The 16,420-nt window shown below is 45.0% G+C and overlaps 1 protein-coding gene across 4 annotated transcripts in view; it reads right to left on the bottom strand.

The window, feature by feature from the left end:
• Positions 1-16,420, bottom strand: part of INPP4B (inositol polyphosphate-4-phosphatase type II B) — a 3,177,224-nt gene that overhangs the window by 1,864,617 nt on the left and 1,296,187 nt on the right. For all 4 annotated transcript variants that reach the window (XM_069631181.1, XM_069631178.1, XM_069631177.1 and 1 more), the window contains one exon: positions 15,329-15,379. In XM_069631181.1, coding sequence (XP_069487282.1) covers positions 15,329-15,379 — 51 coding nt within the window. The remainder of the gene's footprint in view (positions 1-15,328; positions 15,380-16,420) is intronic.

The raw sequence follows: 16,420 nt of genomic DNA, 5'->3' as shown, positions 1-16,420 counted from the left end.
AATAGTTATTAAGCCCTCCTGTTATAATTGACCTTTTGATCGTCTGGCCAAACTGTGATCCTACATGTCCTAGCAATGGTCATCATCCTGCTCACCATCCATGATAAGTAATGAGAAAAGGCCTCTGGTACAAGTGCAACCAAAATCAATTCAATTACACAAAATGATGGAGCGCACCTGGTGCAAGAAAAAAATATCTTTTATTTACTTTATTTTGCAAAGGTAACTGCTTGGGGGAAAAACAAATTACTCACTCATCCCGCCCACATTGGGCAAAGGAATATAAGGTGGAAAACCACTGAATTTACATCATTACAAAAAAACAGCTTTTCATAAAATTCTAACATAGCTATTGGCTACTCTAATCAAGAACCTATAGAACCCTGTACATTGGAATTTACCATTGGCTAACCCACTATCTCCAGAACCACCCAAGACCACCCATCAACTACAAGGTCATCGCCATGAGCATCATTAACTCACTGTTTGATTGGCTGGCAGGTGCTAAAAAGTCTTTATGCCATTGGTTGGCACTTATTTGGGTGGCCTTGGATATTGCATCCCTCCGAGACAAACCAATAAGGAATCAATGTGAACAAAGAAAACAAAACAGATACTCCCATCTCACATCCCATGCTCAGGCCCCGATGATCCCATACCATTCCATTCCATAACCTTGAATAGCTCATTCTGCAACTGGCGTCTCGATACATGTTGCAAACGCAGGTACACAGCCTTCTAATACGGTCATAGGATGAATAGCTGGGTTAGAAAACATATGGTGAAGGCCCTTCATGCAAAAAAGAATTTCTTGTGTTTATTGGTCCCATCAATACATTCTATTATGGGTGCAATGGCACTAAACGGTCTATGGGGGCACTGTGTTTGCAACTTAGCTTTGTATCTTTGGCAAAGTTACTACGTGGATGCTCATGCACCTGGCAATCATAGCTCTCTGTATTCATCTAGCTATCATCTGGGGTGAAAATAATTGTTGCATATCTAGTTCAGAGTCCTGCAAACAGACGATTCTCACTGCTTCAGCTAACACCATCGTATCCTCCCTTCTTTCCTGATTGACTGTCTGATGTTCTTCAAACAGAAGGGAAAATAAAAATGTGTTATAAAATGAACAGATCTCAGCAACAGTCTCAAATAACACATTATAGAGCTTTGAATGGGGGGTTTGTTCCATAGATGCTTGCTCAATGTTACAAACAAAAAGCAACAACACTAATGCTCTCTTATGTACCCAGTTCAGGTACACATGCCACCCTTCATTGTTTTTCTCTGTCGTCAGTGTATTCAGCAACCTAAGGCTCTCTGAAGTGCAGTAGAACTAGTTCCCTGAAGTGTGGCAAACCTAACTCTACATGGGGCCACAATCTACAAAACAACATGGCAGCTATACAAACAACAACAAGGCATACTAAAAACCTTTACTATAAGAGTTCTCTTTTTTTATATTTCCGCTCTTGCTTGGGAGGTCTGGGAGGCGGTGTGATCTGCCCTACCTGCACCATCACACTCTCCTTCTTGTTACATTCTTGACAGGCCTGACTGCTCAGTGATGGGAGAAAGCAAGAGCAGCCTAGTCCCTTCATTGAGGACAGGATGCTCATCAACGAGGAAGAGTGTGCCCTTGCCTTGAATGGCTTCATTGCTGCAGAAGAAAGCCATCTACTTCCCTGTTGATGAGGAAAGCCCCATGGATGATGTTTCAATGGATGGTGCGGCTGTCAACAGTTCCACTGTCCTTGACGAAAGCTGGCTCATCGTCAATGGTAATTTTCTCATAAGCCGGTGCCCTACTCGCATTCCTCTTACTTTGAAAAGGTGCTCTCTTTTCTTTCGACAAAGGCTTTGTCCGTGGGATTCAAGTTGATGTGGTTGATGTCAATAGCAAGAGGGTATATTTCAAGCTTTATTGCCTCAGAAGGATTCTGTTTTGACAGCGTGTTCGTTTTTTTTATTCTTTGACCATGGAATGAGAAGGGTAGGGTCTTGAGAAATTCTTAGGAGCCTGGGTCAGGTCTATGCTTTCCACCCCTTTTACCTCAGAGTGTTTATCCTTAGAGTGGCCTTTCTTCCTGGAGGAGGATTTGCCTTGTTTGCTCCTTTCAAACATCACAATCTTTGACCTTTTTAATGCTGGAAGAATGGTATCTGGTCACTGAATTGAATTTATTTTTTAAAGGTAAAGTGTTTAGTTTAATTAAAATGGGTTTTAAAGGTTCAAAAAAGGGGATTGGAGGGCCACCCATTAAAAAAAATATTTTAAAAATGCATTCAATGCTTTTTTTTCTCTGGTATAGCATTCAATGCTATTGCATTCGATGCAATGACTATAAACCCTGGAGAATGATTATCACCTCAGGAATGCGGGTTAACATGCAAATTGTCTTAGTGTACTAATGTAGTGAGGCGAGCGAACTGCTGGTTCAAGTGGGCATGAGAGATGAGGCAGTAGTCACCCAAACACAGCCAGGAAGAACAAAGCAGCATTTGGCAGAGAGGCGTTGTGCTGCCAGGTGCTGTAGAGAGGCGGAGTATAGGAAAAGTCCAATGATAATGATGTGTTATTTATATAGTGCCTTCATTCAAAGCACTTTACAGAGCACATATTTACATACAATATCACCCAACTGAAATTGGTACTCATTTATCGACCTTGGAAGGATGAAAGGCTGAGTTGGCCTTGCTGGGATTCGAACCTGTGACCTGCAGATCACGCTCAGATCACAGCAGCGAGCGTTCAAGCCACTGAGCTATTTTACCGGCCACTTATGGGTAAAAGAAAGAGATAGAGATAGACCAGGTGACCTGTGGAGAAGCAGTGGCATTGCAAGCTCCACCTGAATGCGCGTAGGCTGGATTCTAATGATGCACACGGCTCTCTATGCTGATCAGCACATATTTACAGAATGCATATGTTGCTCAGCAAAGTTAGGTTGCTCTGCTTCTTAAGGTCGTTTGCACAATTAGCAAGTGCACATAAGTGTTTGACACACTTAACCACCTTTAAATGTTGTCTGTGCATCAGACTCTCTGTTGGCTGATCCCAGTCTCAAGTTCTCTAAAGCATTGTTTTCCTCCCTGGCCCTACTTTTGGTGTGTCTTTTAGGGGTAGGTGGAGATGTGTGGGTTCATTTGGATGGCCGAGGTTAGTGTGGGTGTGTACATTTGCCTGCGAGCTATATTTAAACAGTGCACAGCTACACAAGCCCGTCTTTTGTGTGCTGCATCAAATATGTATGATTTTGTCCAATATCTATTTATGCCAGTCCACCTGCTCCTTTACAATCTGATCTTGGTGGCTTTTCTGGCTCACAGTAGGGTGGCTGTGAAATGTGTACAGTGGGCTTCCTGCCGTCCGTCTGTTCAATGACCGCCGGCTCCTTCGGCTGAGGCTGCTACACACATTGAATGCACCTTATAAGCAGTTGGTTGTTTCTCTTTGGGGCATGAGTCAACTAAGAAGACGCCACAAATACATTTTGAAAAAACAGCCCTTTTTTATGGGCAGACTTTCAGAAACCTACAATGAAAACACATCCCTGATGTATGTGCCCTGAAAGGTAGACTTTCAAAATACAAATATATCTATTATGTGATGATTTGACCAACTTTCCCTTATATTAAGCAACCTTTCCCTGACATTGAACTGAGTTGAAGGAAGATGACAAAATGTTTTCAGCAGCAGCCAATCGCAGTCCCTTACGTTAGGCTGCTAAACAGCTCACCGCCATTGTATTCACTTTTGCCATGTGTCATGGAGTCCCCTGCCTGGCTCTTGTGACATCGAGTGGGAGTGGGGGGGAGGGGCGTTGCAAAGAGGCCAGGCGACTTCCCAAGATGGTGGATGATTGTCCGGGTGTGGTATGGGGAGGGTTGCCTGGTTCCTCCCACTTCTTGCATGTCTAGGGTCACATGATATCAGTGAAGGACCTGGTCCCCACAGGGGTAATAGCTTCCACCCCTGGGCATCTAAAACAATACAGAAGAGAAGCCATTCCCTATGCCCAAAAAGGACCACATTTTCTATGCCTACCCTAGAGGAATTCGTTCATAGACATTAGCCCTTTTGCAGAGTCGAACACTGCACGTGATGGAAGGCATTTAGTGAGGCAAACAAACCTCTTCGTCATTGGTAGAAGACACCCATTTAGACATCAGAGGGATTTTATATTTTTCTGCTCGGCTGCATGTGGAAACACAAGAGGCGAGTAGATCTTAAGCCTGACCAGCAAGTGCACATTGCCTGTTCCTCTAGCACTCACTGCGTGAGCCCACACAGGCATCAGGGGCCCACCTTTCTCTCCTGGAATACTCGCACAGCTCGTCCGCTGCAGGCCCAGATGCTAAATCTGTTTGCCTGCAGCTCAAGGCCAGAGAGCTCCTGCAAGGAAACGGCAACACACCCCAAAGAGCACGCACTCTGCTTACCTTCAACAAAACACATGCTGGCCCATTGCACATACTGCATAACCGTTTTACACCAGGGGGTCACAATGAAGACAGGGGGAGAATTTCAGGAAATATAAGAGAAATCCAAAATGGCGGGCAGACTTTTAAAGGCTTGTTCCTACACCTAAGCACCAAACCACACCCAGGTTAAGTAATTAAAGTCAGCCAATCAGAGGTCCACACTCATTTGCCCACCATAGATGCAGACCCTCACAGGAGGCACAACCCTAAAGGAGCAGTCTCTGGGCTATTTCATCACAAACATTGAGTCATGCAGTGTGGGTGTTTGGAGGAGAAGCTGGCCGCAGGGGTTTGGGGAAGGCTGGAGGAGGAGGAGAACAGCAGATAGCTAGCGAGGTTCTAGTCAGTAAGACCAGGAAGAAATGAAAGGGCACACTTGACCGAATGCTGAGGGTAGCGGGTGAGGTCCCGATGTGAATGGTCCAAGCCCACAGCGTACAAGATGTGCGAGCATGTCTCATGGTATTAACGAGGAGCTAGACTAGGGCCGGAGTACAGTAATGGTGAAAGAGGCCAGGCCAGGACCCATGGAGGCATGGCAAGATGTTAAAGCCCACCAGTGGAGTCTAGGGAAGGCCGGCCATTTGGCTCCGTCTCAGTCTGGCAAAGAAGGCCAACTACTACTGACAACTCTTGGCAGAGACCCAATGAAATCTGCAACGTCTTCAGGAGGCATCAGATGTGGGTTAAAGATTGAACCAAGCAGGAGGTCACGCCACAGAGAACATTTTAAGACTCTAGGTGAGGAGTAAGCCCCCAAACCCTGTTAACTTTTAAATAAATCCTGACCCTGCTGGAACTTTAACAACAGAGAACCCTACCCTTGAGATTTATTTATTTTGGGTTTGTCCCAGCAATAGAATTGTCTTTATTTTTTTAGTAATTTCTGTTGTTACACCAGAAGTTTTGTTAAGCCTCTTTGAGGGCTTCGCTCGGCCACATGAAACATGATAAAACACACAAGGCACAGATTAACATTGGATTTTATTAATAATCTTAGAGTATTCGAATCAGAGATACAAATAAAATGTGATTTACATGTTTGTCATTATATATATACACTTTATTTATTTGATGCTTGTACAGTGCACGTTCCGAATACTCACAAGGCATAGTAGGTTTGTGCCTACCCGTCTTCCCCATCTGCTCCTAATATTGTGTTGTAACTGTATTTCCCTCCCTCCATCCCTACTCTGTGGGAGCTTGAAACAGTATATTCTTATTGTATAAGCACCTAACAAGCAAACAATAAATAAATAAATAAATAAATAAATGGCACATGCAATGCAAGGATGATTCAGCCTGTTGAGATAATAAGTTGAATGGGTTCATTTAACCAAATATAAAGTGGGTTGCTGGCAAATAGAAAATCCAATTTGATCAAAATCTAGATTGATGACCCCTTTCAGTTGCCATGGGATTCTGGAACATGAAGGTATTGATGTCAGAATAAGCAGTTTTGCTTTAGGCAGGGAAATTGGATGTTACAGGTGGAGATGGCTGCCTTTCATTGGGGATCCAGAGGTAGCATCATCCTTAATACTTTACACTACTGAGCATAGCGAGCAGAGCAATTAAGGGCAGCTGATTCTGTGAGTGGAGAATCTCATCTGCACTATCTAGGCAGATTGTGAGTTGTCTGTTCTGCTGTGGTTCCAAGCCGAGCAGGAGTCACGCTTGCTACTATGTCCTGTTCAATTGACAGTGGCACCTCTAACAGCTAAAGTCACTTGTATCTCTTGCCTAGGATAAGATCAAGACACTCTACAGGGAAATCCTGCCAATGAACGGTGTCTGATGGGACCACCATTTTGCGATTCCTGTGGTAAATTCATAGGCAGTATGTGCCACGGTTTGTCAATCTGGAGAAATGTCTGTGGGATTGCCATCTGTGATGTATCAAAGCCTGGGGCATATTCTTACATATGTTTATCCAAAAATACAGAAAACCAGTCAACGGTGCTGCCATATTCTCCAGCAGGAGAGCAGGTATTGGCCTCACAGGATTAGACTGATGTAGACTGTGTTGTTTTGACACGGCATGTAGCAACACCTGCTCATGTGGTGTGGAGGTGCGTGCTGTAGGAGTGCACGCCAGAGAGGGAATGTCCCTAATGTAACTCAGATCTGTTTTGGTTCAAACATTGCAGAGCTGATTGATTGACACATACTGAGCGTATGTGGTATTTTTGACTGGCTGGGCTAGAGTAATATTATTATGCGATGCTCACTGACCACCAGAGGCCGGTCATCACCCTACGCGTCAACATCGTCTTTTTTTGGTTTAGGATCCGGATACTGGAGTTGTGTCCTTTGGCTTCTTCCATGACCACATGCTGCTCCATGGGTGCATTTTATCTGGACACTTGATATTGTATGGCTGATCATTATACTCCGGTGGTGAAAATGTGGATGCACACGATATGAGCCATTCATTAACATCGGGCGCTATGGCTCCACCTACTAGCTGAAGTGCTGCAAAGCTATTTCACTACTCATTTGGTATACAGCCTTGTTCTGACATGCTGTGGCAGGACATTCCCCCATCTCTTGTACCTTCTCATGTGCCTGATGGCTTTTCCAATGTAAGTAAAATACGTTGCTATATTTAAGTGCCAAGTGCTCTCCCTAAGCCCTCACCCAAACACAGGAAAAAGTGACTCAGCATAACCAAATCACGATGGAGCCATCTTTGAGGAAATCAAAGCCACCAGAGATAGTATGGAATACAGCCAATCTAACATGGTGGCATCATGAGTAGGCTTTGCTAATCTATCCATGAAGGTCTTGGATAGAGAGATCAAGGTGAATACATGTCATAAAGACCTGGAGACCATGCAACCAGTGACAGCTCACATTCTCCCCATGTGCAGCATTCTGCTGGATCTTGAAAATATAAATTGACAGAATAATCTGCAATTTCTGATCTATCTGAGGCCTCTTCTGAGGTTGATATGGTTCCCTCAAGACCTATACCAACAGACAATAGCCAACCCCGAGTCCCATACATTCTCTTGAGTCAGGGCCATGAGCCAATCCCTATAAGCAGCTGCCAGAAAGAGATACCCATGAGTTCTCTTAACCTAGAGAGAGGCTATATAGGCACGGCCAAAGGTAGTGTATATGCCTGAAAGCTGCAGGAGTTAGGAGGAGGGCTCATATTGAGCCGGCTAGAGAAGTAGATAGAAGGACCATGAGAATAATCTGGAGTTGAAAGCAGAAGGACAGAGTGGAAAAACCAGGAGGCTGGGAATAGCTGGAAGCAGACCCAACATACTGGGAAACAGTATTTATTTATTTATTGTTTGCTTGTTAGGTGCTTATAAAATAAGAATCTCCTGTTTCAAAGCACCCACAGGACAGGGAGGGTACATTACAACACAATATTAAGAGCTGAGGGGAAGGGGGATGAACCTACTATGCCTTGTGAGTGCTTAGAACGTGCAAATGCAGAAGGGAAGAGTGCTAAGTGCTGGGGAGTCCGAGCTTGTGGGAGAGCCATGGAGGAAGTGCTAGGGATGTTGAGTGCTACACAGCCAGAGCCGCGGGAGGTGTACGTGCGAGTCTCCAGAGTGGAGGGAGTGCAGATACAAAGTGCTGTGGGCAGACAGAAGCTGGGAGTAATCGGTGCGGGAGGTCAAGGCCCTGAAGATGCATAAGGGCCCAGGACACTGATTCAGCAACTGTGGGACTAGCAGAGGACAGAAGGTGGGAAGGAGGAGGAAAAGAGGAAAGTTAAGGAGCTTCCGGAATTTGAGAAGGTCCTGCTCAAGGTGCAGGGGCAGGGGGAGGCTTTTCCAAAAGAGGGAGCTCACAGGGGAAAGTGAGCGACCGCATGTCCACTTCTAAGCAAAACGCTTTACACACAAAGAGTTGGTGCCAGTGGAGCAAAGAGGTCTAATGGTAGAGTATTTAGTAAGATAGAGTTGAAGATAGTTTGGTCCCCGGGCCCAGACAGCCTTGTGGGTGATGCAGAGGGATTTGAATTTAATCCATGCAGCATCCGGGAGCCAGTGAAGACTTTTTAGTGCAGGGGAGATGCGGTACCTGGGCTTAAGGCCAAGGATAAGTCTTTCTGTCCTATTCTGGATTAGTTGGAGGGGTTGCAGAGTGGAAGATGGTAGATTCAGGGGGAGGCTATTGTAATAGTCAAGCCTAGAGAGAACCAGGGCTTGGGTCACATTGAGCTTCTGGGAGAAAGTGAGAAAAGGGAGAATTCTTTTGAGAAGGAAGAGCTGAAAGTGGGATTTCTTGGCAATGTCCTGAGTGTGAGGGATGAAGGAGAGAGAGAGGAGTCAAAGATGACTTCAAGGTTTCTCGCTTCAGACGAGGGCGTAGGGGGAGAGTCCAAAGAGGAAGGCCAGAGTGAATGAATTAATTCCGCTTCTTATTTTGTCTCCCATCTGCTGGACGTCTGTTCCATAAATGTGTCCTTTTCTATGTAGAAATTCCTCATATCACCTCAATGCTGCCACTCGATGAATCATCCATGGTTAGAAATACAAAGGTAATAAAAGAATGAGGAGAAAGAGGATAGGGAGAATGGCATGACATGTGCGCCAATTTCTACCCCATAACCCGGTTACCAGTGATGTATTCTAAAAATGGACAAAGAACCGCACCTTATTTGAGTTTGTTTGGGTCTAGCAGGTAATTGCATCCTCCTATTGTGAAACATCTTTCATTTCATTCATCCTATGGAGGGGCTGTGGGGTCTTCTAATCAGGCAGTTTCTAGGTACACAGGATCTTTTTCTGGATGAGCATTGACTACCCAGAGCAGACCTTTTCCCAAACAATATCCTTTCAGAGTTTGGCTCTCATACTATCATAGCTGTAAGAACATATCCTAACACCATTTACATGTTGCAAACAGATGTAGACGATATGCATTGAGATATTTACACCGTGGACATCTATGCCTCGCCTCAGAAACATAATGTCTATAAGGAATGAAATAGAATCTCTACATCAGAATAACAATTTGCTTTATTAGACTTGACGGGCGTATGCCAAATGCTACAAGCTTCCATGATTTTCCCCAAACCTCCAAGTCCATATCGGACTTCCTTACTCCAGCGATCAAATGCTGCCTCTATGGGCGGGGGGTGATCATCTTGTCAATAACACCTATTCATAAACGTGTGGTCCTGATTCCTGAATAAAATATTTGAATCTATAGCTCCAATCTGTGTTTACATATAGAACTTGCCACAGCCTGCCAGTCTGATTAAAGTAGGATCTTAGCCAAAATATTGAAAACATGAGTACTGCATTGTTTCTTTTGCAATTAACTTTATGATAGGTTATTTATAATGCACTTAATACCCAGAGATTTCTAAGCGCAGGCCCGGGGATCGAACCTCTGTTGCTCCCTGTTTTATTGCTTTCAAGGAGAGCACATTGCCCCCGAGCTATCCTCCCGAGACAAACAAGTTTAAGCACGTTTTTTTTTCCGGCGTGTGAAATATGGCAATAAAGCACCACAGGATACCTTTCATTGTTCCAGATTGGAGTCAAAATTGCTTGGGTAGAAATTGATTGTGACGAGCAACATTGCCATGCCAATCTATATCCTGCATCCCACAGTACCGTTTGCAGGGTAAAAGATTGTTGGACCTTCTACTTAAAGTTAAGGCAAGGGTACCTTAGGGGAGCTATGGCTTGCGTGTGTACCTCTACCTTGCCAGTAACTTCCACACATCATTGAATGTTGTAATATGTGTTCTCGTGATCATGTTCGGTTGACTTGCACATACGGTTCTAAATATTGCTTTTCTTCATTTGCTGCACATTTGTATATTAAACCTCTTTTGCCCCCTCCTTCTACTTAAAATGGCCTTCGAGTTTGACAGAAGTTCAACAGCATCTCATACACAGGACGATATTGTCCTGAAAATTGACAGGAACTCTGAGATTGGGGAAGGTCATGATAAGGTCACATGTGAGGAGATTCTTTGCACCACTTCTGTGAGTCATCCATCATCCTTTAGGCTTCCATTTTCCGTAGCTTGTGCCCAGTTTGGCTCGCTGGCTCTTGGCCACTCCCGTTCTGCAAATGCAGATGTGGCGGTTTGACTGTTCCAAACCTCTGTTTGTCCACCTTGCGTACATTTATCTCTACAGCAATGTGTGCATGCGCAAAGTCAAAGTGCAGATGTTTGTGAATAGTGGAACATTTACTTTGTGCAGAATGACAATTTTTACATGAGCACTTTCCATTTTGGGAAGAATACTGGCTTTGTGTACTGGGGCAAGAGAATAAGAGATTCATTTGCCCAAAATAAAAGTTTGCCTCGACCATAATTCGAGTGAGTCTCCTGCTTTTTAAAACACATCCGCATCTCCTTTTAGCTGAAATCTGCCTTGCTGCAACAATTTGCATGCGCTGTGTCCAGATGCCATTATGCAATGGAGCTTAAAAACAGCATGGATTCCATTACGGCGCTCATGGTATAATCACAGCATTTCCATATTATGGCTGTAAAGCCCACCCGGCGCCTCACTCCCGCCTGCAGGGAGTGACTCAGAGCCGTAAACTGGTAGACTTGCTTTGCATGAGGAGCGCCTCCTACTGAAAGGATGTTTCATCAATGACCCTGGACACAGTGCAAGTGACCGAATATGCAGAACGTCGATTCAAGATTTCAGTGTCAAAAAAGAAGTTTCAGTCAGCTTCTCTTTATTTTATTGCATACCTCACACTAGAATATGAAATTATTGTTGGCGGTAAAATAAATGTGATTTTTTCGCTATCAATCATACTATTCATTGTAAGTGTTAAAAGTACACTTGATCCCCGCCTAGTGCAAACGTGTGGTATTCAGGGGAGTCTCTCTCTCTCTCTCTCTCTCTCTCTCTCTCTCTCACTCTCACTCTCACTCTCACCAGACTTATTCTGCAGTTTAATGCAGGTACGGCCACCCTGAGCCCTCAGATGAGGGCTTTAAGTTTAAGTGGGCCGGGACTAGAGAGGGCCGAGCCCTGCCGGGGGCTCACTAATCTCCCTTGGCAGCTGCTACAGGAAAAGGCTTTTTTTCTAAAGCCTGAAGCTATCGCTCATGTGCAAGAGCTCCAAAATGCCTTTAACCCATAATGCTGGCGCCGCACCTGTGGGGCATCCCTTCAAGCAAGAGATGCCCGTGAGCCGGTGCCACCATTATGGAAGAAAGTTGATGCTGCTGGAAGCAGAGGGCTTTTTTGTCTAAAGCCTGAAGCTGACGCTCATTTGCAGGAGTTTCAGCCTTTAGGAAAAAGGCCTTAGGTTCTAGTGGCCTCACCTTTTCAGCCTTAATGGTAACGCTGCTCCGAGGGGCTCTGCCATCATTCAGGCTAGAAGGCGAGGTGCTCTGCCCTGCAAGGCCAGCCTTTAGCAAATGAATGCAGAGATCAGCACCCTCTCCCGTAATGTAGTGAGTGTGCTGAGCTCTACAAAAGGCTGCCTGGCGGAGGTGCCTGTAGCCCATTAAGCCAGGGCTCATCAAGGGGGCATGGCCTAACGAGCCGGCAGGCGGCCCCCTGCCTTTAGGCCATGCCCCCTTGAAGAGGCCTACCACATTTTTCAGTGCCACTGATTCAGATAAATACAGGTTTGTCCATGCAATCCTATGGGTCAATTTTCATTATCAACTTTTCCACATAGAATGCAGTCAAACCAATGCACAGCTTTGGAGTCTGTGCGGTCAGCAATGTGTGGCCTCATGTACAAGAGACATAGGGCCTCATTACGACCTTGCCGGTCGGGAAACAAGGGTGCCTGTAAGCTTACCGTCGCTGTTATTCCTGGACCGGAATATTACAGGTCTGCCTGCTGGAGCCGCCGTGCCCAACAGGTCTGACCCTGCAGGTGCTTCTGTGTCCCCACTCCCATATGGGACACTATGGGAATGGTGACTTACATTTTACTTACATTTTACTGGTGCCCGAATAGCAGGGTTACCGCCGGATCGGTAATGAGGCCCATAGTATTTAAACTGGCTACGTCATATTAATCTGAGAATTCAGGAAGGTATTGTGGGTTTATTCCATGCATGTTATCACTCAGATTACTGAATAAAATCTGGACTGGCTCTCGTTCAAAAGAGAACTGAACTTAATTACTTAGTATAATGCGTATAGGGCGCAGACACCGTTAAATGCACAAAAAACCCTCAATAGATGAGGTTAGTCTGTATGTGAGACTCGTTAAAGGCTATACCATGATCTCTTAGCAAGAAGTCTACATACACCACATGCCTGTAGCCTGGTTCTCCAGAATAAGTGCACGCACTATATGCACAGGCATTCACTGCATGGCACCCGTTTTCTTCGCAATGTATAATTTCTAGAAGATCCATCTGTACGTATGAGGCCTGTCTCAGTCTCAGGCAAAGGCATTCATTTCCACACACTCAAGCTGGTGGTGGCTTTTTCAGGCACACCTTATGTCACAATTCTGGAATCATGTTGAAGCTAAGTTTAATCATACAAGAAAGAGAGCTCTTTCTTCATGGACAGAAGACTATCACGCAAACCCACATTTCGCTGCCTGGCTAAGAAGGTACTTGCACCCCAGTGGCAGAGTTCAGAGTGTGGGATTGGCCACCGACCAATGGGCCTCTCTTTCCCAACCTGGTGCACAACTCCATGCCGAACACGTAGCTGGCCGGATTATCAAATACCTTTTATGCACATCTCTGAGCTCCCGCAGGTGGAAAATCTACAGTAAACTGAGCGGTGTTGCGCTCCATCCCAAAGTTTGTCTGGAATCCAAACTCTAGGCCCCACACATTATCACTGAGGCTTTGAATCTTTCGTGTCAAGCATAACCACTGCTGCTTCCACAAGGGGGGTTATTCCAGAGGGATGCTAATGCATCACTGCATGATGGCGTGTTAGCCAGAGTAACCCAAGCATGTGTCAGGTCCCTGTGCTCAACACCTCATCATGAGGTCAATGTGATTCGATCACTGCTCTGCGGTGTGATACAGTTCCCCGAGCCCCAGACTGACAGCTGAGAGTAATGGGAAGATTCCTGCAAGGAATGAAGCAAAGTTGTTTCTAACAAAGCCTTTCTATATGTGTGTGTTCAATGTTATGCATTGTGTGTGAAAGAGAATTTGACTGAGTGTGACCTAATGCGAGTGAGTCTGTGGGCCTCATTACGGCTTTGGCGGTAGCCATGCCGCTATTGGCAGCATGGCTGCCTCCAAAACCGGGTCCGGGTTCCCTGAATGGGGAATTACCGGGCCATTCCGAGTTAGGAGGGCCCAGTAATTCCTCCCTCAGGGAACCCGGGCCCGGACCTTCCCCATTCCCATTCGAGCTCCCATAGGGCTCAATGGGAATGGGTGCAGGGAGCTAACAATGGGCCAATTACGACCGGCCCGTTGTTAGCTCCCTGGGCCCCTCACGGGACCTGGTAACAACGCCTGGTTTTACCAGGCGTCCTTACTGCGTCCCACGAGGGGACCTCATAATCAGGCAGAATGGGAATAACGGGTCCGCATCCATTAGCGGACCCCGTTAGCCCATTCCGCCTGACTCGTAATGAGGCCCAGTGTATGTAGATGTATGTGTGAGTGACTGAGTGTTCCATGTGTATGTATTTGTGTGTGAAAGTATGGCAAGAGAGGCGGGTCTCCATCAGCACTCACAACAGGAATGTTTTTTTTTTCTGTGGCATGCTGGCATATATTGTGGGCTCCGGCATGAACGTTTTTACAGTGGCAATAATGTGTGTTATGTTTTGGCACAGCCTGCTTGTGCACGTGTTTCACAGATCCTTGTTGGCTTATATTATGCACAGTGGTATCATGAGTATTTACATATATTACAGGCACAATCATGAACGTGTTTCACAGTGGCATGTATTTGGGCAATGCCAGCATGAGCAAGTGTTTTATAAGGCCAGGCTGGTATATATTTTGTACAGAGAAAACATAAACATGTACTTTACAGTGGCATGCTTAGTACGTTGTTATCACTATCAGGGACATGTTTTACAGTGGCCATACTGGCATATATTGTGGCAGAGTCAGCATGAACAATTGCTATACAGGCCATACAGCCATACATTATGGACAGAGGTATCATGAACATGTACTTTACAGTGACATGCAGACATATGTTGTGGGCATTAGCATGAATCTGTTTTACATTGACAATGCTGGCATTTATTTTAGGCAAGGCATCATGGGAATTTTGCCACCAATGTATGCCTTCATTGCCACTGTAAAGCATATGATGAAGAGTCTTTCTACAGTGCTGGTGCAGGGATATATTTTGTGTACAGACATCATGAATATGCTGTACAATATTGCTGTGTATTGTTGGGGACCCGGCATCCATTTATTTGATTTTCTGAAGTTACCCTATGGTACCAATTGCAAATTCTAAAGCTTTTAAACCAGTTTTTATACAAAATGGAGATGGGAAATGCCTAATTTAACAAATTGTATTACTATGTTGTCGGGGAGGGGAGAATGCTATGAACCCTCCTATATTGTTTTTGTGCTCCGTTGCGATGCTTGCTTTCCCACACTAATTCAAAAGAAATATTAAAACACAGTCAATGAAAAAAAACACCAACAACTACTGACCGTGGATACTGCAAACCCCCACCAATAGATGTCCTCAAAACAGTTACAGTCATTTATGTCTGAAGCAATCATTTTCTAAATTCCCCACTGCTGACACAAATATGTGTCACAGTCGCACATCATTTGATTTGATACAGCTATAACTGTTCAGATGTAGTACACAATGAATAATGTGAACGGTGCCTCAACACAGGATTAAAGTGCCCTCTCCTGAAGCATCCCCCTAGGCTACAAAGAGCGTAAAAAGCACAGAGTTCTTACCCGGAGATCAGTTCTCGGTTCTTTTGGTTCTTGAAGGACACTGCCACGGGCCTGGGAAAACAAATAATACCATTTCAATGTACTTGCACTGATGGGGGAGCGATTTCGCAATTATTTTGTGCACAAGTGTCTTGGTGTTTCATTTTTCAATGCTGTATGGCAATTATGACCAATCACTTGCCTTTTACCTTCATTCAGTTTCCCTCTGCCATGGCATAAACGACACATAGGTCATGCAGGGACATACAGTAACCCAAGGCACCCAAAAAAGAGACCCACGTTAACAAATCGCAATTTCTGACTTTTTTTCCAACAAACTGTTTGAGGAGGACCTCGGGGAATATTGACTTGAGGAAATTTGCGTCAAAAGCAATTGGGCCAGTAAAGTTTGCTAAAATTACGAGCTGCAAAATGCACTATGCTAAAAGTGAGTACAGTGGCCCACGTTGTCCCAGACAACGGGCTCACACTCGCCAGTATGGACTCAGAGGCGTAGCCAGGATTGTCTAGAAAATGGGGCCTGAAGCTAATGTAGTTGGGCCCACTGCACTGACAAAAATATCTGTAAATGCTCACACAACGCTGCTGAGTGGGCATTTACAGATTTTGGGTGGGCCTTGCCCCTCAGGCCCTACCTTGCCTACGCCACGGTATGGAATGCTCTGAGGGCATTGTTGTAATGCCCCAAATCTAAGAGTAATGTTATTTGTCAGAGTGAATGACAGAAAAGACACACACTAGTGAACTGTGGACATCACAGTCCATCCGCACAACAGCAGTACTTATAAAATGTAGCTAGTCTCTTCACTACAAACTATGGCCATCCAGGACACACAATGGGGAAAATGCGTCGCACAATAACCATCACTGTGTACATTGCCTGCCAACAAAGACCAACATCAGTTTATTCAATCGCACATTCAACCAATCACACAGGCGCTTTTGCATATGGAGACAATTGGACGCCACCCAGTTCTCGCCCTGGTGTAATATGGTTACATCAATTGGCTATGTAGGCAATTCTGTGTAGCTGTGATGTTATTGAAAATTACGTTCTACTTTGTCAATTCAAGTTATTCTACCACTAAGACC

This window comes from Ambystoma mexicanum, chromosome 6q, assembly GCF_040938575.1.
Source record: "Ambystoma mexicanum isolate Mex_15411 chromosome 6q, UKY_AmexF1_1, whole genome shotgun sequence".
Classification (NCBI taxonomy): Eukaryota; Metazoa; Chordata; class Amphibia; order Caudata; family Ambystomatidae; genus Ambystoma; species Ambystoma mexicanum.
Note: the sequence above shows the minus strand (reverse complement) of the source record. Positions and strands in the feature narration are given on the sequence as shown.